General features: G+C 60.0%; 1 protein-coding gene across 1 annotated transcript in view; it reads right to left on the reverse strand.

The window, feature by feature from the left end:
- Nucleotides 1-345: 345 nt before the first annotated feature.
- Nucleotides 346-21537, reverse strand: part of PHACTR3 (phosphatase and actin regulator 3) — a 210027-nt gene continuing 188835 nt past the window's right edge. The window contains exons 9-13 of the mRNA XM_026503833.4: nt 8872-8927; nt 5062-5123; nt 4073-4213; nt 2660-2736; nt 346-759 (exon numbers count right to left, since the gene is read on the reverse strand). Coding sequence (XP_026359618.2) covers nt 744-759; nt 2660-2736; nt 4073-4213; nt 5062-5123; nt 8872-8927 — 352 coding nt within the window. The 3' untranslated portion in view covers nt 346-743. The remainder of the gene's footprint in view (nt 760-2659; nt 2737-4072; nt 4214-5061; nt 5124-8871; nt 8928-21537) is intronic.

The raw sequence follows: 21537 nt of genomic DNA on the forward strand, positions 1-21537 counted from the left end.
TTAAGTTGAAAAACAATCTGATTTTCCAAGGCGCAAACCACATATACTAACAGAATTTACAAAACAAAACGCAAAGTTGGAATCCTCTTTTACGTGTTTGGATCTGATGGCTCAAAAGTAATGAAACTCGACTTGTTTCACAGATCCGCTCTCCTCCCAACTCCCAAGAAAATGTGAAACCCAGGTTCATTTCCTGCAATAAGTAGTCATTTAATTAAAGAACAAAATTAACAGGAATCAAAATGTTGCAGCTGTATTTTTTTGTTAGACATTATATAAAAAAAAAAAGAAAAGTATAATACAGTCAATAATTTTGTGGAACATGAACTTAAAGAGTTCTCAAATTAACTGTGATCAGAATAAAAATGTCTTTCAACATAAGCCTGAACGCCGCTGCGCCGCCCGTCCGCGTCGGAGGCCCCGGGTGCGCCTGCCCACGCGCGGCCGGGCCCCGGCTCGCCGCAGAGCTGTCAAACCAGGTGCAAAGGCAAAGGACAGTTTTCTTCTGGGAGAGCGACTCTGGGTCTCCACCGGGCCCCACAGTTCCCACTCCGCAGACACCAGAGAGCGAAGGGTGTCCTCTGGGTCCCCTCGAACAGCACGGCCCAGACTTCACCTGCCCGAGCGCCCCGCTCCTCTCGCTGACACGGCAGGGAGTCGTGAGCTGAACTTCAGGAAAGTTCCCTGATCAAGGTTCAGTGTTGGTATAAAATTAAACACAAATTCTTCTCAGAAGAAAATCTCTATGGCCTGTGGAATCTAGGAATTAACAAAACACAAACAGTTCAAGGTCATTCATTCCTAAGTTAAAATTGCCAAAACCTCCCACAAGTAAATGTGTGGCTATTAAAAGCGGCTCAGAGAACCAACACAGAAAACCCAAGGAAGGGCCGGCTTTGCTTCAGGTACTGGGGGGCCTCCGAGGGCTCCCGGCTCCCAGGCCTGCGCTGGACCCCAGAAGGAACGATACGCCGAACTCTGCCTCAAACTTGGTCTGAAAGCTGCTGGTTACGCTCTTGACGTGTGCGAGGTTTGCTAAACCAGAAGTAATGAATCGATTCATAAAACACACTTTGGGAAATTAGAGTTACGGTTTCGTTTTTGTAAGTCGGTAATGTGTTTGTGATGTTAAATGTAACACATTTAACAAGGTCTCACGTGCCTACGTGTACCGTTCTTTCAAAAATTGGTACTAAGTGCTCAAATGTGGTACCAAAAATCTTAAGAATTACTTCCTGATGTCCAAGTTTTGGGCCAACTCTTAAAATTCTATCACCTAGGAAAGGTATTAAGGACTTTGAGAGAAGATGTATGTGTTTAGTGAACAACTGCTAATAACGCGTGATGGGAAACTGTCGGATACTTTGACGTTAACACAACACTACGTAACAATTCTGTCCTTTTTCTTTAACACGGTGAACGTGAGAAACAGCTCTGAATGTTTTACTGGACAATGCTGATTTCCTAAACATTTTTGAGTATTTTGGATAATCGAAACTGAGATGACCTATTCCTGCCCAAACGTATGCCAGTCACGGGGGAAACCTTAACAATTTTTAGACTGTTTATTTGCAATCATTTTGCCCTGCTCTTGCAACCTCCTCTTCCCCCCTTAATATATTCACCCCAAAACCGTCCTGGAGGATAGAACCCCACCACACCTGGTTCGGGTCCACAGCCACACCTGCCTTACAGAGCAAGTCCCCTCAACAACCACAGTGGCCACTTAGGGACAAACCAGAAAAGGACAGGAACCTGCTACTTTGGTTTAAGGCCGTGTCTGTACTTGGGAGTTCCACTCTCTCTGTATTTGGGACTTGAGCATCTGTGGGCCAAGGGAGAGGGGGTGGAGGGCCTGTTTCGGGTGGAGGCTCGGTCAGGACGGAGGGAACGTGAGAACGTATCGCTTGTCGCGCCGAGGAAAGAACATGCCTCCAACAAGCCAGGAGAAGCCAGTTGCTCCCCGCCGCCCCCTCTGGAGACCCCGCGGCTTCTGTAGGAACCACGTCCAGGGCACACGTTCACCGTGACGCGGCCAGCCTGGTGGTGGAAGGTGGCCGATGCGCCCGCCGGAGCAGAGGCTCCCTGAAGCGGGGGCCCCTTCACCGTACTCATCGCGCCGTCTCAGCGCCTGGCGTGATGCCTGCTGTGCCGTAGGGACTCAGATATCTGGGTTTGGGGGAAGCCACAGCTGGTGTTAAAGATGCGAACGTAAATGGAGGAAAGATAGGAACGAGCGAACGGAAGGGCTGGGTGGCCTCCCGTCGGCACAGTTGGGTGGGGGGTCCCAGGAACGAGTGAACGGAAGGCGCTTGGTGGCCTCCTGTCGGCACAGTCGGGTGGGGGGGTCCCATAACGGAGAGGTCTGGACACTACAGGGGCGCAGGCAACTGACAGGCACGTCACGGTCATTGCTCTGAGACCGATTCTCTTACTCGGGCGTGAACCCCTTCCACCACGGGCCCGGGAGCGCTGCTCTGCCCCCACCGCCCCGCACGCCGGTGGGGAGCCGCAGCTGTGCCGGGGGTGCGTCTGCGTGTCCCCCCAGCTCTCCGCAGAGACGCTGAACTCGCTCCCTGGACATGCAGACCCTGGTCTCTGTTTTCGTTTTACAGAAACGTGGTAAGTCCCATGAACGTCACACACACAGAAATCCGACCTTGTCAAATGCTTGCTTGATGCGTGTACCTCCATTTCGTTACTCTTGTACTCGTTGAGCTCCTTACGGATGGCTGCCTGAAATTCAAACACAGGACATTAAAAAACGAGCATCGAAATTAGTACCCCGGTGTGGATGAGCAATAGTCCTAATACTTGCTGAGTTCTGTCGTTCTGTAATCTATTTCGAAAGAACAAGAAACTACGTTGGGCCCAGCGCTCAGCCTCCGACCCACGGTCGCGGTCATCCCTGACCAGCGCACGGCCGCGTCCCCGACAGGCTGGTGAGGCCGCAGCAGGAAGACACCCCCAGCCGTATACACCCGCCGCCCTGAGCACACGCAGAGCCACCTGATGCGGAGCAACGTAACGTGGGAAGTTCGGCTTGGGGTGAACTCACTTGGAATTCTGCAGTCGGATCATTTGGGAGCCATTCTAACTTCCGCACGCGGTGTCGCTGTGTCATGTGACAAATGGTATCGCCGTCACACGCGGGCGGGGTGTGCACCGCAGCACGTCAGGCCTGTCCCCGGCCCCCTCCAGCCTCCCTGGCCCCCTGGGACCGTGCGCTCCCTTGATGAGCCCTCCAGGGCCGGCTGAGGCCGGGGAGAGCCTCGGAGTCAGGAATCTCCGCGTGTCCACATGTGTGACCCGGGACAGGACCGTGCCCTCTGCGCCCTTGCAGGCTGGCGGCCCAGCAGCGCTTCTACAGGGAAAGTGGCCACAGGCCACCCTCGGGGACTTTCCGGGGCTTACGTCAAGTGATGCTGGTGGATGGGCCAGACTCAGGGATTCGGTTGGCACAGCAACCAGGGGAGGGCTCACTGGGTCCCTCTGCTTCCCCCACAGCCTCTGGGACCCACGGCTTCCTTGCTCCCTTCCCGCACCCCACGCCGGTCCCCTCAGACTGCCCTGGAGGCCCCGGAGACACCTCACACCGGAGTGATGGGGACCGATCCAGAGCCGCCTCTGTCTACACGGCGAGGCTTTCCTGCCTCTGCCTCCCCCGCCCCGTATCATCACTGCAACGGACTCCGCGTGGACCTCTGTCCTTCGCCTCTTCTCCGCCAGCCTCGCCTGCTTTTGATTCATTGTCCAGACCAGAGTTTCTCAACTCCCACACTCTCGACACTGGGGACTGGGCCCTTCTGGGGTGGGGCCACCCTGGGCTCAGCCCACTGCCCCCCATTTCTGACACCAAGAATGCCCGCAGACACTGTCAAGGGTGGAACTGCCTCCAGCTGCAAACACAGCATGAGCGCGGATTACGTCTGTGAAGGTGACATCGGGGCAGAGCCTGCACCGCCCCCCCCCCCCCCGGGTCTGGGAACAAACCCGCTGGCCCGTGGCCGTCTGTCCTCCGACGCCGTGCCACCCTGACCGCCCCGAGCAGCACGGCCAGTGTCTTCCGTACCTTGTCGGCCGCGGACAGCCGCGTCCAGGGTTTGTCTGCCCGTCGGTCATAGTCCTGAGCTTTTGCCACCTCCACGTAGTCACTGAACCGGATCAGAATCTTCCTGTCTCGCAGCTCATCCACCGTGGGTCTCTGGTTGAGCTGAAATCAAAGGTCGCCCGTGAGCCGCCCGGGGCTGCACCAGCACTCTCGGGGACTCGGACAGACAGCACGTGTCTACAGGGACAAGGGCACTCGGAAACCGGGAATACGGCCCTATGCCAGCAGCGCAGGCGCCGGGGGAGCTCGCGGAGGAAGCCTGGGTGCGTTCGACGGCAGCAGCCGCTCGCGCCAGCTCTTCTCGGACGAGCTTCTAGAGAAAGGGCCGGAGGGAGCGGGTGCTGCCCCGCGCAGGAGGCCTCCGTCGAGCTCACGAGGATGCTCGGCTCCCCTCCAGCAGGTGCAGATCCCCTCCTCCTCACTGCCCGGGGCCCGGAGAGGACGGGGAAGGGCCGAGACGCTGGATTTAGAGACAGTCCCGGCTCCGAAGTGACCAGCTCATGCAGCCGTGACCTAGGCCAGTGGTGGCCAGTCCTACCTCCCTGTGACCCCCGCACACAAACCCTGGAAGCCAAGGAAACGCTTCTGCAATTGGGAGCGGCCGGACAGGCAGGAGTGCCAAGGAGCCCGAAACACAGCGAGCGCCAACATCCTGGGATGCTCTTCCCAGACTGTGTGAAGAGTTCAGGTAAAGGAAGGGGATGCCCACGCACCGTCCGGGTCCCCGGAGATGCACGGAAATGTCATCGGGCCTGACCTGCCAAACAAGCCGCTCTGCCCCGGGCACAGGGGGCCCCTGGGAGCAGGCATCTGGGAAGCGAATTCGCTGCCGTCCAGGAAGACGTCACCGAGTGACACACTGATGTCCCGCGTCACCCGCCCCACCACTACCAGTGCACCTGTCACCTGTCCCGCAAGATCCAGAGGGAAAGAGGCTTAAATCATGGTACCTTTCTTGTCAATCTTTGCTTGATTTCTCTTCTTTCTTCCTGCTCTGTCTGATCATTCCTTTCTGTGAAAGGTTAAAACAGGGAAAAAAAAAAAGAAAGAAAAATGGGGTGAGACTCTCCTCCTTTTGCTGGGGCCGTGAGCTCCCAGCCTCCACGTTTCTGGTGGCGGAGACAGGCTATCAGGGACACCTCATGGCACGGCTGGTCTTCCTCCACTTGGCCAGCCACGCTCAGACCGTGGTCTCACTGCCACACAGAGACACTGACACCAAGGGAAGCTTTGCCCACGATCCAGCCCTTCTCCGTGTCCAGACTCCGCGCATACGCTCGGCTGTGCATTTCACCTGCAGGAGAAGCGGGAGGCAGCGCTCCTTCCCTCCCTCCCCCCCAACCAAATATCTACCCTCTGTCTGTATAGTCACGTCCAGGAGTATAGATAACATGCGCAAATTCTTTTAGCAGGATAAGTGAATGTGCACATACGTGACTAGGAATGTAAAGCACACAGGAACGTCATACGTGAAGAGTAACAGGACTCTCACGGCTGTTTCTCCTTCTGCTTCCTAGGCAGACACACAGACCTCCAGCCAACCAACACACACAGAGGAACACCCTTCCCCACACTCTGGGCCACACGCTTGCCTGGAATTTGTATTCGCGGGGTCTGTCTACACCTACGGTACGTGCACCCAGCGGACGCGCGGAAGCGAGCACACGTCCACAGCACAGGCTTGTAAGGGAGGCTCGGTGCCTCCCCCAGCTCGAGCTGTGACTATTAGCATTCAAGCTGTGCTCATACCTACACGCGGGAGCTAAAAATAGAACAGAAGTCAGAGCCGGGGTGAAAAATGCGGGCTTTGCCCTGGGATACGAGATAATGGATGTCCTATTTCTGGCACTCTCTGTTGCTAAATAAAGCCTCAGGTCCCGGACTGTAGGAAGCTCCATTCCTGGGAAGGGAGGCTCGCCTGCCAGCAGTCACTCCTGGAGACACGGCTGGTTCCAGAAAGGGGAGCCCTGCTGCTTTGCGCTTAACATAATCTCCCTCATCTGCCTTGACTTCCGGCATGCCACACATTTGTGCATTTGGGGGACTGGGCTGACGGGTGTCAGACACACGGTACTCTTCAGTAACTTTTTGAAAAGGAAGACATCTTGCTTTTGAATGTTTTAGAAAAGGAAATGAAGCCCTTGTTCGTTCTTGGTTTCTAACCCAAGTGATAAAGCAGAAGCGAGCCCACGAGGAGGCTCTCACCGCAAAGCTGACGAGATGATCAAGGAAAAATGGGGAAGTATCGCTCTAAGGCCAACTGTGAGAGATTTCGGTGATGACATGAAGCTAATTCTTGAGATTTCTTAAAAATAGGCCCTGGACAAAGGCCGGTGCAGCCTTCACTGTGAAAACCGTAAAACAAAACCCGATCTTTGTCTTTAATCACCAACAGCGTCATTACCAAAGTCCCAGGAGGGCCACGGACGCTTTGGAGAGCGGATCTTTGAAGGCGGCCAGCAGGCCCCCCCCGGGGCAGGTGCGCTGTTGGGCGCCAACCCCAAGAAGTCCCTCCTCAAAGCCCGACCCCACGGGTTCCCTCTGAGCAACACTTAGCGATGGGTTTGTGGACCTTTGATTCCCAGACCTAGAAAAGCCTCTGCCTTATACAAACCAAGGGACCCCTGACCACAGCCTCCATACCCAGATGTTCTAGAAACAGAGCCAGTGGCACAGAAGCCACATTCGAGTCTTCTGTAACTCATCAGAGATGCACTGTTGCTTCTAACACAGGGGTTAGAATGCGGCCCGTGGGGCCAGGTAATCTTCAGCTCTATCGCCTTGCCAAGCTCGACGTCAACCAGCCGTATGGCTCCTCCAGTTAGCTTCCTTACCAGGGAGATGGGGACAGCGGTGCAAAACCGCACGACTGCTGTAACGATCCAACAGGGGCGCGTAAGCACCCCGAGTCCCGTGGCTGGCACAGCGTGGGCCTACCGTGGGAGCGCCGGGTTTGGGGTCGTCACCTGTAAAGGGGCCACTGTCTTACCCGTGAATGACCCCCACACCGAGTTCCGAGCGTCCCTCAGAGCTGATCCCAGCTGAGCCCCCACTGGCAGGGGAGCAGACAGGCCATGACAACATTCTAAGGGTTACAGGCAGCACCGGCCCTGGAGCAGCAGGGTGTGTAGCCCGTGTCCGGGGCCTGGGAGGGTGCCGTCCCACACTGGGCCGGACGCGCTCGCTCTCTTTTAGGCTCCGCAGAATGGAACGGCCTGCCGAGCCCAAGCAGAGAAACTCGCGGGCACTCGCACACCGGGCACTCGAAGTGCTCCCGAGCTGCCCACACACGGACCGGCTCGAGGGTGAGGAAGGGATTGCCGCGGCCACCGCGCAGGAAGCCCACTCCGCCCTGCACTGAAGCTGAGAGCAGACGACGGTCCAGGTTACCCGCTCCGCGCCTCCATTCACCAGGCGCCCGTTCTATTTTTAAGGCTCTGACGTTTATTTGCAAAGGCGAATACAATGCGAGCGGGGATGAGAGCTCTGCGGAGGCCATGCGGGCTCGCGGGAAGCAGACCCCTCGGAGGGCAGCGCCCCCCAGGCTCCCGCTTGCCCACCGCCGGGCCGGCTGTGTTCAGGACATCTGTGACGTAGTCGCGTTATAGATAAATGGTGGAATTTTTAAACATTCAAATACTCAGTAGCTGAAATAGCCTGACTCTCCCGTCTACTGGGTCAGGCGGGGAGAGGCCAACAAGCTTCTCCTTAAACCCTCAGATGCGGCCAAGTTCACACAACACAGAAGAGAAGGGGCCACATCCGAAGTCTGATGACAAAAACACAGTCCCTTCTCTTGGGGTGAAATATGTCTCACCTTCCGTGATGGAGGGGGAAGGGGCTGCTCAGGCCGGCGAGGACAGGGTGGGGGGCCAGGGATCAGCCAGGACTCCGTGCCCAGACCAGCAGGAGGCGCTGCCATCCACCGGCTTTCTGACAGCATCCCCCTCCCACCCCCGCGCTGCCCCAACTTTGGGAAGAGCTCACAGCTCACAGAATAAAAAACCAAACTCAGAGGGTTTCTGCAGCGTTCATCACGTAAAGAGGAAAAAGAATGAAAATAGTTTAAAAATCCAGGCCCTTCGAGGACACCTTTTGTAGAAAACATTTGGAAAACTGAAGTCTGCTGGCCAGAGAACTCTCCAAGAAACACTTCTGAAGGGGTTTAACCACCCCCCAAACCGTCCAGGATGCTCATGAGAGCACTGCGTTCTCTGTACTGGGGAGGCACCCTGATCGCACACCTGCCTGGGGACCCCCGGGCCATGTGGTGCCCGGATGGTCCTGAAACGGCAGAGATGTGAGCCCCGGGGCAGGTCCCTGGAGTAGCCGGCTTCGTCCCCACTGGCCTTAGCGCCCCAGGGCCACGTGCTCCTGCCCTAGGGTTTCCAACGCTGTCCACGCCTTGTCTGTGATCCCTGCGCCCGTCAGGACGCCACTCCCAAAGTGCCAGGGAAACCGGCCCCAAACCCAGGACGCAGAGAGGATACTGAGCTATTTCCCCTAGATCCACAGGGTAATTAAATAACCCTGAAAATAGGGATATCTTTACGCCAGGGGGAGAACTTTTTTTTCCTCTCTTAATTTTAAATGGGGAGATTTCGGAGCGTATCAACTTTAGGGCTTGCTTTCCAGACGGACTGGACTTCGCTGGGCAGGGAGTGTCCAGCCTGCAGCCAGGGCTGCGCTGGGACATCCCGCCCCCTGCCCCGCCCCCACGCCGCACCTGAGGGAGGAGCCAGGGGTCCCCAGCTACTCACGTTTCAAGATGTTTCTTCTCTCCAGTTCCTCCACGGCGGGTCTTTGGCTCAGCCGTCTACGGAAAAACACCAGAATTACATTTTGCACCATGGTGGCCGCCTGCACCTGGGCTCTGCCGGGACAGAGGTGGCCGGCGCGCCCCGAAGATCGTGTCCCCAAAAGCTGGAGGAAGGGAGGGGACCTCTGGCGGCGGCCTCTTGCTGGCCAATCCAGGAGGATCCTGCACAGGAGGGAGGTCGCCCTCTGTCACGGAGCTCCCGGGGAGGACCCCGTGCCACCTCGGGCTGCGCGGCTCATTTCCAGACCTGCCGATCAGCCCCCCGGCGGGACGCCCCCCAGGCGTCCCGCTTCCGTCCCAAGCAGCCGCGCCCGCAGCCCTCGGCAGGGGGAGTGACAGGGAGCACCGCCTCGCGCCTCCCAGCCCAGCGGAGCCAGAGCGGCAGAAGCAGAGGGAGGGGCGCCCCCCACTCGCCTCCCCTCCCCTCCTCTCCTCCCCTCGCTCCGCTCCGGCCCCAGCCCACCCCCGCCCCACCGGCGCCCTCCCGGGCAGAGGACGAGGCTTTCCAGCGGTGTCGCGTTGAGGGAGTGGAGGATCCAGCCAAAAACAAACACATAAAATACAGAAAAGGCCTGTCAGGAGAGAAAGGCATGATGAACCCAAATTAGTGCCAAGCGCCAATTCTTTCTGCAGCTCCGACACCACCGTCCTTGGGTCCGAGCCAGGAGCCGGCCCACTTCCGGACCCCCAGCCACCGCCCCAGACGGAGGGGCTGAGCACGCGAACGCCCGGAGTCGGGGGGCCACCGCACTTGGCCCCAAAGAGGATGCAGCCCCCAGAAATATCTGTCTGCTCTTCCTAATGCCTGTCCCAGCACAAAGCCGAGGGCGTCCCCAGGGCTCCGCGGCTCCTCCCCCACAGGCACACCACCGTCGAGGGCTTTGTGTGCGGAGGGCTCTGGGGGTGGCTGCCTCGACATCTTGTCACGGAGGCTGGTGGGACCCGAGCCTGCCCACCCCGCATGAGGCCTGGCTGGGACCCAGGGGCTGAGAATCCTGACCTGCCCCCCGCGAGGCACACAAGACTTGGCTCGGGCAGAGGCTCCCTGGGCCTCACTGGAAGATCCCCGGTGCCACTCACTCACTCCCCCTGCGAAGGATCAGGGAGTCTCGCCTCTGTGCCACACGGTTCCACGCCCTGGCCACGGCGCTGAACCGGCCTCCCCTGCCCTGCAAAGCTCACAGGCTAAGGAGGAAGGCAGGCAAACCATTAAAAAAATGAACAAAACCATTCCAGAGAGTGTAATGCCACAGAGGAAACAGGACAGGGCATGTGATGAATGAGTGACCAGAATGGGTGGGGGGGGGGCGGCGAGAGGGTTCCGGGGAGACGCCTTTCCTCTGAGACCCGCACAAGGAGGAGGTCAGCCACGGGAAGATCACACTTCTCCAGCCGCAGTCCCCTAAACACTCACACACGGGGCTTGGGGACGTGGGACGTGGGACGGAGGGGAGGAGTGATCACGGCAGGCTTCATGGAAGAGGAAACTTTGGGCAGGGTTGTGGAGAATCTATAGGGGGGCAGAGCCTGGTGACTGGCGACTGCCAGCTGCTTAGCCAGGACGCCTGCTGGGACACCTGAGGACTGAGGCCACAGATTTCCTCAAACCTGGAAAGTATCCCAAATCTCCACTGGCAATGCCTCCCCGCCCCAGAGCCTCTTCTTGCCGGAGGCCTGTCTTCTCCTCCAAAATGAGAACCAATCACAGACTTCCCCCGAAGTGTGAGAACTGAATGAGGTAATGCACGGAGCGTCTGTGAATGCTAGCTTGGCACATAGTAATCTCTCAAAAAAGTCTCAAGAAAACCCAACCTGGGAGCTGCCAGCTGGCCACGGAGGGAGTGCCGGGAAAGGCCTGTCACCCAATTCCTGCGGCTCTAAGAAGCGTGGACAGCTCGCCCCCGAGATCTGTGCCCCGGCCTGCGTGCTGAAGGTGGGCCGAGTCCTGCCCCGCAATGCAGGGCTCCTCCCGGTGCCACTGGGCTGACAGCACAGCTGGCCGCCAGAACGGGCAGTCCTCCGGGTGGACACAGCCCCTGTAGGGACCCCGATACGAGCAAAGTGCAGGCACCATCCCTTGCCTGACCGTCCCCGCAGAGGCAGCCCGGAGCTAGAGCAGAGGACACGAGCCCTCCCTACGTGGTTCTTTCCACGACAGAGGATCCCAATCACCCGGGACAGGGGAGGAGGGGGTCCCGAGGGCAGTGCTGCGAGTCCAGCCTAGACTCACCCCTACCCGGAAGGCCACCCAGTACCCAGGATGCCACTTACGAGACTGTGAACTTCTGCCTCGGGTTCACCTGACCTTCCTTCATCACATGTTCTGTGAGTGCACGTAATACACGGGGCCCTGGGGATAGGGTGGTGAGAAATGACACCCAGTCCTGTGCCAGGGCCTGCAGGCTCTCTTGGGGTACAGACGCTCACCCTGTTCCCACACAGCACGAGGACGAAGCCTGGGGCAGGTGGGCGGACCGGACAGGGCCAGCTCCCTGGAAGATGCCCCTTGGGTTGAGATCTAACGGATCCGTGGGGACTGCTAAGCGAGGAGGGCGGGAAAAGCCAGTGCGAAGGTCCTGAGGTCAGCAGAAATTCTGCAGGTGCTCTTCGGACTGAATGGAGGCATGTGAGCAACTGTGGGGCAGGAGAGCTGGGGGGGGGGGCACAAGCTGGCGTCGGCCGTGAGGAGTGTGGGTTCACTCCGGGAGTCCGAGAAGGCATATGGTGGTTTGAAGCAGGCAAGGGTGGGCCGGGGTTGAGGGGATGCCAAGATCGGATTTGCGTTGGGAAGCCCTCTCTGGACTCCTCCAGGCTGCTGTCCAAGAAAGGACAGGGCAGAACCCATCAGAAGGAGACACAGGCCTTCCCCGGGGGCCAGTACCCCCGCCAGACAGGAAGGACAGGTGCTCCAGACCCACGAGTGGCCGAGGGCCCTGTGAAATGTTCACGACACAGGGAAGGTACTGACTCTGGACTAAGGACACTGCAAACTCCAAATTAGTACCCATTAGACTAAATACATAAACCACAGCATTCCGTCCCTTTGTTGCCTAAAACTCGGCTCAGCTGGCTGTGTGGGGTGAGGCTTCCAGAAGCAGGAGTGACAACCACCCCACTTACTGTCAGAGGCACACGATGGAGGAGACCGTGAAGGCTCAGAGAGGCAGACGTGATCAGGTCTTTCCGGCCAGGTAGACCCCAGGGGGGCGGGTGCAGGTGAGCACACGCTATGAGACCAGGCGGCCAATGAGAGCACAGAGACCCCCTCCCGTCGCGGTGTGTTCCAGGGGGCCCCCGGGCAGGGAGCATCTTCACTTCGGAGCCTCGGTGGCAGGGGGCTCTCAGAGGACCTGCAGACACGGCCCCAGGGTGGCGGGGCTGGGGGGCCGGGGCCTCAGGGAGGGCGTGGGTGCACTGCAGCCCGGAGGATTCCCCAGCTCCTCCTGGAGGCTCCTCCCTGCCCCGATTCAGAAAGGCGCCCAGCCAGTGAGGAGCGGGTGCCACTGGGGAAGACACGTTCTATTTCTGACTCTTCCCACACGGAGAGCTGGAGTGTGGCAGCTAATCGCAGCACCGCGGGGGAGCGGCAGCAGGAAAAGGAGGGCCAGGGTAGAGAGAGGCCCCCGCCCGCCTCCCAGCCTGGTCCCCGTCTGTGCACACAGGAGAGGTGGGGAAGTCAGCGCTGGCCCAGGGCCAGAGTGCGCCAACAGCCCTCCGGGGCTCAGGCAGGGAGCAAGGGCAAGGGGAGGGGTGTGGGACCCCACAGGACAGCATGTGCACACGTGGGTGTGTGTCCCCCGGAGGGCCTGGTCACCAGCTCGTGCTCCTGGTCCCGTGAGGCTCTCTTGTCTCTCCACACCTGACCCTGTGCTGCGAACACAGGAAACGACGGAGGATGGAGGGTATGTGGCCACGAGGGGCCGTGGCCGTGGGCAGCTGGCCGACTAGGACGCCCGCGTGGGCTGCACGAGAATAAGGGGTATAGTCGCATCGTCCATGAGGCTCCTGCTCTGCACAAGATGGTCCTGTTTCCGTTCCGCCCACACCAGCACCAAGGGCCACCGCACAGACACAGGGGCTGAAGTCGAGCCTCAGCTCCACCACCTGCTAATGCCTCGCCGACCTGAGCCTCTGGTCCCCGGCTGTCACCTGCCCCAGTGACCCCATGGGCTACTGAGGGGTGAGGACACTAAAGTCAAGGAGCCGGCACACAAACAGGGGGCAGTACTGTGATTGGCGTCTACAGTGCTCCCCTGGTGTGCTGAGGCCGGCTCTCCTGCAGCCTCCACCGACAGAGCTGCGATCTCTAACCTGCTGGCAGCCCCCGTGCCGGCCAGGAGCCCCAGGAAACACTCCTCCATCAGACACTCATTCATGCCTTCCTCCATCAGACTCCCTCCCCCCCATCAGACCCTCACCCCCTCCTGCATCAGACCCTTGGTGCCAGGCTCACATCAGCACAGGCGCAAGGTGGTGACTTGAGGCCGAACGACCCGCCACCCTCAAGGACATGACCCTGCTGCACCATCACACAGGGCCCACCCCGTCCCACAGCCCAGTGAGCATGGGCTCCAGCAGCTGACCTGGGCCTGCTGTGCAGGGACCTCCGGGGCTCACCAGGGTCAGGGGCTCCCTACACTTCCCAGCCCCCTGCGGCTAGGCAGCGCCGTGCGGCCGGGTCGGAGCGGTGGCTGGGAGCAGGAGAGATGCTGCATGTGGACCGAGCCCTAGAAGAGGCACGGGAACTTCCGTGGGCTCCGCTCCCCACCGCGGGCCCCTGGGCCACATGCCTGATGGCACAGCTTCCAACCTGAGTGGCCCAGGCTGGCCTCCGTGTGAGGCCAGCTGCCCTGGAGGCTCGCCCTGCCCATGATGGACTCTGCATGGGAGAAACAGGCCTGTGCTGGCTGAGGCCACTGAGGTTTGGGGTGTCACCACAGCGCCATCTGACCTCGGGAGGCACAGCTCAGGCCATGGCTGGCTGTGACCTTGGCCATGTCCCCAGGGCACCATGCCATGCAGGCCAGGTCTGACTGCCCCACACCCCCACCCCCTGCAGCCTGGACCGGCCCAGAGCCTTCTCCAGCATGGGGCCAGGCCTGGGGAGCCCTGCAAGGCCAGGTGGACCGAAGGGGTAGGTGCCCCTCGGCCCCTCACCATCGGGGTCAGGGGGCAGCCTGGCTGCCAGACCCATCAATGCTCCATAGTCCAAATACAGGCAGGCAGGTGCATTTTTGGCTCACATGATACTTTTAAGAAACAGCATGAAGGGACGTTAATTGACTGGGAGTTTCACTTCAAATGTTTCCTGGCTTTCCTGGAATATACAGAAGAATTGGCTACTTGGGTACACAGCCCCATCCCCCACACACAGTGGGGCAAAGCGGGCACCCTGGTGGCTGGCAGTCCCCATGGCTCCCCAGGGCATCACCCCCATCATCTGGGCTCTCTGGTCACCCTGCCTCGGGACCAAGATCTGGAGTGAGCTGGGCCCTGGGGACCACCACCCCCTGCCTGTCCCGAGGAGCCCCTCCTGCCTCCCAGACACACTTGGGGGTGGGTGGCGTTGTGGCTCGGAGGCCCGGACAGCAGCTCCAGACCTAAGCCGAGGACAGGAGTGACTGGGTGGCCTGCCGAGCAGTGGGGGGTGGCGGGGGGGCATCTAGTCTGCCGGGAGCAATGCCCCCAGACAGACCTCTGTCCACGCCAGCCCATCTCCCGACACACGGCCACTTCCCACAGCTGTGTCTGCCACGTGACACTGGTTTCTCGCGGGCGCTCTCTGGGGGGACCCTCTCAACTGAGGGAGTGCTGGCAGCTCCTGGCCCCACGGGAAGGAGAGGAGAACCGGGGGACTCCACCCCTCAGCGGAAAGACTCAGGGACCAGAAGGAACCAGGGGTGGCAGGAGCACTGGGTCAGGGGTGAGGTCTTCTCAGAAAAAACCCCTCAGATGGCGTCATGACCCACCGACCTTAAACAACAAAACGGTCACACAATAAACAGGCCTCAGCCTGTCCCAGGCCCGCCCACTATGCACTTGTCACCGGCTCCTCAGCGCCACGGGAAGGACGCTGCCCACCATGGGGCCGGGGTCACACTGTGGAACGTGCCCCAGGACCCAGCCAGCCGGCCATAGAGCGAGGGGCACCTTCCGGTCCCAGGCTGGGGGCAAGTGGCAGCGTGCTCCGTGGCTGACAACACGGCCTTTCTTCCACACAGGATTGGAGGCTCCTGGGAGGCGAGGGGCTGTCAGGAAGGCCTGCTCCGTGCGGCCTGAGTTCCTATGTGGGAATGGGGCCCCAGCACTGTGGTGGCCGTGGCGACTGGGACCGGCTGGGGCAGAGAGCGCCGTGAACCATGAGCGCTGTCTGGGTTGGCCACCCTGACCCCCCGTAAGAAGGGCCACCTTCACCGCACTCACTGTACGTCTTCTTTGACCGGCAGCCACTCCATGGGACGGGCCATCCGGTCCACAGACACCGAGGCTCGGCGCAGCCCTCTGCTCACACGGCCCTGCCTGTCCCCGCGGCCCCGCTCTCACCCACGGGACTCCCCCAGCCCTCCTCTGCCTCAGACCCTATCACCTACTGATGAGCACCCCGTGCCAGAAAAAACACAGAACCCCCAAACCGAGGTCCTCATAAAACAGTTCACAAAACCCCAGAGAAGTCTCTGGAACCCGGGTCTGCGGCTGAACTTCCCGCCTCATGCTTGCTCAATCCCCTGAGGGAAATGGCTCCTTCTTCTGCAGAGCGTGGGACACCTGGGAAAGGGCCCCGCTGGGACTCCGCGCCCGGCCCCGCACACCTCGTGGTGTGACCCCGGCCCCCCTCCTCATGTGCCCCGTCCCGGCGTCTGGGGACCAGCCGCACACCCGCTTGCTGCTGCGCTGCCGGCCCGTCCAGCTCGCCCCCGCGTGCCCTGGCTCCCCACGCCCCATGTGGCCTTGGGCTCCCGCCGGCCACACCTGCGGCGCCTTCCCAGGGCTTCCCTCAGCACCCCGCTTCCTTCCCGAGGCTCAAGCCCCCACAGTACCTCCAACTCGATTGAGTCGCCTAGAGAAGAGCTCTTGGGTGCAGCACCTGCTGTCAAGGTGATGGGTGTGCCTCCCGGCCCAGGTCACTCCAGACCTTCAGGCCTGGCCCCCCCACCCTCCAGCTCGGGGACGCGGGCAGCCTCCGTCCCTTCTGAGCTGCACTCTTCTCCCCTGAAAACGGGAGGCCGACCGCACCCACCTCTCGGAGTTGCTGCTAATTAGGTGAATCGACCCGGAAGCCTGGAGCCCAGGGCCCGGCACACGGCGGACCCAGAGCCGTGGCAGGTCCCGAACCGTCCCCGCACGGCACTCAGGCTGCAGGGAATTCGGAGCAGCAAAGGGACAACAGGCCCGGCTCGGGGGGACGTGGGTCAGAAGCAGCATGTCCCAGCCTCACGCTTGGCCCACTTCGTACCCGAGCCCCAAACCCCTGCTTCGTCTGTGGCTGAGGCTCAAACATGACCGACATCACCTTGGTGTCAAGCAAGAACTGAGAACCGATTCCTTCCAAGGCGGCAGAGCGCCCTTCTGGAGAGAGAAGCTGCGGCTGCCGAGCAGGCAGCCCCACACCCACGGGCCGCCGGGCTATTCTGGGAGCCCCTTCCCAGGCAAGCTGATCCGATCGCTGCCGCTCCACCAGCCTGGAGCCGCCTCGGCCCGCTGGCATCCCTGCCTGGGACGGATTCCCCGGCGGGGTGGCGTCTCCACACTCACTCTGCAGGGATTCCTCCTGCCACACATGGCCTGTGCTCACACCGGCGTTGGGGAGCTCCCACAGGGTGCTGTCGGGGCAGCAGACCCACAAGGGCTTGTGGGCCAGCCTGAGACAGAGGGTCGGGGCAGGAGAGGCCACTTGAAGGGGTGACCCGAAGACCGGGCCGCAGAAAGAGCAGGGACGGGCTGCAGGCTCTGAGGGGGTGGCACCTGCCACCTTTGGGACAGCAGCTCCCCCCAACCTGAGCTCCCTGGGTCCTTGCAGTCACCCCACGTCGGAACTGCCCTGTGCTGTGGGGCCTGTGCCCAGACCTAGGCTGCGGCCACGGCTGGAGGGGGCAGGGGGAGAAGAGGTGGGAGGAAAGCAAGATAGCAGGGCTGTGCCAGGGGACGGGAGCCCGAGTCCTGGCTCTGACCCACGCCCCCACCTGCAGCCCACCGCTTCGGAGATGGAGGCAGGGCGCACGCACACCCGGGAGGATGGTAGGGACCCAAGACTCCCAGGGGGTGGCCCCTTTCCTCCCCCTGACTTCCCACGGCGACCGCCACATGCCGAGTGCCTCCCGCAGGGCCGGCCGCTCAGCCGGGGGTCCTGGGACACGCTAAGTCTCCTGGGGGCGCTGGATAGCAGCTGCGGTGACCGTGCGGAGCCCAAAGCCACCATCCCCCCAGATCCCCCTGAAGTCACGACCGCGGCCAGAGGTCACTGTGACTCCCGCAGAAAGGAGGAGGGCCAAACGGCGGGAAACTCAGAGTTGGCCAGAGTGTAGACCAAGAGGCCTTCACCCTGTTGGTGGGACCATCAGCACGTCTATCAAGATTCTAAACGCCTGCATCCTTTGGCCCAACTGTTCCAGTTCTAGGTGGATAGTTTCTGGAGCAACTCACGGGCACCGATGGGTTACAGCAAAACGCAGGGCAGAGGCTTCATGCCCATTTAGGGCCTGGACAAAGAAAGCAGTCGGCCGGCAACAGAGCTCTGTGCAGACGGGGAAAAGGGTAGGGAGCGTCTACACTGGCCTTCATCGGAAGGCTCACCCAGCTGGACTCTGGGAAGAACGGGCAGAAAAGCGAAGACAGAAAATACAAAATCGTGTTGTGGTGAAGAATCTGGGCTCTGGACCCGGCCTTGGCGGGGATTCTAACTTCTCCACAATAAGCTGTGGGATCTCCAACCTGCTCACGAACTCACTGCCTTTCGCTCTGTGACAGTCAGAGGTGTCCCCCTGGCGAGACGACAGTCCCCAGGTGCTCATGCAAGCCCTCATCCAGGTGCCACAGTGTAGATGCGATTACAGTCCACAATCAGATGACTTTACGGGAGGGGGACTTCCTGGATGCTCTGGGTGGGCCTGGTCCAATCAGTCGAAAGGCTTTAAGAGCTGGGCTCAGGCTCTTTGATAAAGAAGGAATTCCACCTGTGGACAGTGGCCTCGGCCCATGCCCGAGAGTTCCAGCCCTTCCCGGCAGCCCGTGTCACGGATTCCAGACCTGCCTAGCCAGCCCCCCAGTCACCCACGCCCACGCCTTGCAATAACCCCCTTATTTGTCTCCTACTGGGTCTGTTTCCCGGGTGCCTGACCGACACCAGGTCCTTGTCTGTGAGGATGACGATACTATGGGAGAAGCTCTCTCCAGGATCCCCACTGACCGACCCCAGATGCGCCAACGCTCCCAACCCTGGAAGGCCAGAACCCGGCGACCGTGCTCAGCCCGCCACCCCCCACCCCCCCGGTCTGTTCTCAACAGTGAGCTCTGTGTGCCTCGGGGACTGCTCCCTTTGTTCCCAAACCTATGTGTACCAGGTGTACTTATTTTTGTGATTAGGTTAATTAAATTTTATGCACATTGATTAAATGACTTAATACAGGTGTAAAAGGAAAACGTTTCTGTGAGAACAGGGTTGAAGGCTTGGAGTCAGGAAAGTAAGGATGCTAAAAATAGTGGTGTTGGCTAGTGTGGGAGCGGGAGCGAGAAAGATGGGAGGGAATCGAAAACTCCGGGAGGATTCTGCGCTTCGATCCTTCCAAGTGCCTCTCCATGCTCGCTCCTCTTCCAAGAAACCGACGCTGGGGACCATACAAGACGCATCCCAGCTTTGCGTCATGAAGAACTCCCATGTAGTCCTCCCTCAGTGGAACATTCTCGATTCTCGCCCGCGTGACTTGGGCTAAAGGAGAGCATTCAGGGCAAGAACAGGTCACGTGTGTAATTTCTGCCTTGATAACCGGCGTTCTGACGCACCCTCGACATCCCGCTCTGTCCCGCCTCGCTCGTGGGCCTGGGGGCCACAGGCAGGGCTGGCGCAGGGCAGGGGCCGTGGACACCCGCCCAAACTGGACAACACGACACCGGGGCAGACGGAAACCCAAGCTCTGCTCGAAACCCTCCTCCACCGCAGAGGATTTTCCCGGGATGTGCCGCCCCATCGAAGCACCAAGGAGCCGCCGGCCCTCACGGCCCGGAGAGGGGAAGCCGGGGCAGGGGATCGGGGGCACAGGACCCGGGCAGCAGCACCCCGTACCTGGCATGCTGGGAGCACTTCCCGTGTCCCACCACCCCGCGCTGTGTGTCCCTGCACCTCTCACACTCGCGGAGCTGACCCCCCCCACACACCCTGTCCCCTTGTCCCGAAGTGCCTCCGTCCTTCCCCAGTCCCCAGAGCTGAGAGCAGAGGGCGGCCCACAGAGGCTGCTCGGGAAGTGTGTCCTTGAACTGAGAGGTTGTGAGGGGGTGATCACTGAGGGAGGGACTGCAGTATCCGTCCACACCACCCCAGCTTCCTGCCCCCTCCCGGCGCTGGACGTACGTGAGGCACTCTCCTGAGCCCATGGGGCTCCACGGACACTCCGCGGGCCAGACTGCCGGAGAAGCTGCTCTAGCTAAGACGGAATGCTTCCACTCCCTCGGCCATCTGTCTGCTCGTTCCTTCCCCTCTCTCTTCATTCTATCTACACAACAAAATTAACCCGAGCACCCACAGTAGCAGACTGCTAGTTTCCTGCCTGATCTCTAGTCCCCTTCCTATGCAGCACCAGAAAGCGGATTCTGCTCAGGGCAGCCTCTTTTCCAGCTAAACATGGCCACGTGGAGGGGTTCTGACCACAGATATGCTGCGGAGCTTTGGGAAAGAGCCAATTCAGCTGGGATGTGTGTACCTTTGGGACTTAAATGTGATGTTTGGTGCTCCTGCAGCTATTTTAGACCATGGAGGATAAATGCCAGTATGAGCATAACTGAGCAGGAAGACAGAAGAAACCTGGGCTCTCAATGACTGTCGAACAGCCACGAGAGACCCGACGGTCTGCAACTATTCCATGGAGCAGAGTGGCTCCAGGCCCCGTGTTGAGAGCCAGCCTACCTGGGTCAGATCTCAGCTCAGTGGCGTCCTACTTGTGTGGCTTTGAATGCCCACCTAACTTGTCTGAGCCACCATTCCCTTAGCTGTAAAATACAATCAATGTAGTACTTACATCTTGGGCTCAGCGAACGCAGGCCAAGCAGAGTTCACAGCACGTTACACAAGTTTAATCAGTGTTCCACACTACCGTGGCATTGTTACAACTACAGCCTCTACTCACATAGGCTAAGCCCTGATTGCAGCTAAAGCAGGGCCGGGTGTATTCAGTCCCTGCATTGGCCAAGCAGGCAGGAAGTACGGACACACTCCCCAGGCCCAGACAGGTAGCACAATGTGCCCGTGCTCAGTCTGCAAGCCCCAGCCAGGGGACCTGTAAACCACCAGACCACCTGCTCCTCTGGTTTGGGATTCGTGTTTCACTGATACTGAAGGCAGTTGATGTCATTTTGCATTTTCTTACAAAACATGCTGTACTTTCCCTGACGGATTCCCCAGCAACCAGGGAAAACAAAGAGCAGCTGACCCTGGGCCGACTCGAGGCCACGGGCTCCCTGTACATTGACCCAGACAAGGGAACCTGAGCCCCACACACCCGCACTCCCTGCAAACCACGAGCCCCACCCAAAGACCGAGACTTATATTTACGTTCTTGGAGGGTTAGATTTGTCAAGCTTCTCCTGACTTGGAAGCGCTGTTTCCCGTTGCTTCGCTGCCTCCGTCTCAAAGCAGAATGTGCAAGATCCGCACGTTCCAGACACTGCTCCCACCGGACCCCACTGGCCTGGCCTGCGCCCAGGCCTGGCGGGACTGCCGAGCACCCTCCCTCCGGGCCGGAGGTCACGTCTTACGCTCCCTACAACATCCCTCGGCGCCTGCCTCTAGTGTTCCTTTTGCATTTTTGCAGTCGGTCCTCGCGAGCGCCCTCATAAATGGGGGCGTCCCCCCTGCCTTTGGAGGCTGCATGACATTGGCGGCCGGCCCCTCAGCACCGCAGTGGCTCAGGCAGGTGCTGCCAGGCTGACAGCCAAGAGGGTTTGGCAGGACAGAGTAGACCTGACCTCCCGGCATCCTGAGCTTTCAAAACAGAAAGAGAAGCAAAGCCCCAGGGACAGGCCTGAGACCCCCGAGAGGGCTGGGAAGCACGTCAGGTAAATCTGCTTCCCTGAAAATGGAAGAAAGGCAGAGAAACGGCTAAGCAGAGTCTTTGTTCCCGGGATCTCAGCATCTAAAGACGGTCACAGAGAACTGCCTGCCCCCCACATCCCAGTGGAGGGGAGCAAACAGGTGGACAGCAGCATCCAGCCCGGGACACGGGGCCGCAGCGGCGTCCTGAGCGGGACGTGCAGGGTCTGTGATGCCCGTCCCCCCTCCCCCGTCTCTGCACATGGGGCTCCAGGGGAGGCCCCTGACCTGGCTGCAGGTGTGGCTTCAGGCCCCTGGAGGTGGATGGAGCCTGTGGATGTCAAGCGGCTGAGGCCACCGTTCCCTCGGCGC

This window comes from Ursus arctos, unplaced genomic scaffold, assembly GCF_023065955.2.
Source record: "Ursus arctos isolate Adak ecotype North America unplaced genomic scaffold, UrsArc2.0 scaffold_16, whole genome shotgun sequence".
NCBI classification, from domain to species: Eukaryota; Metazoa; Chordata; class Mammalia; order Carnivora; family Ursidae; genus Ursus; species Ursus arctos.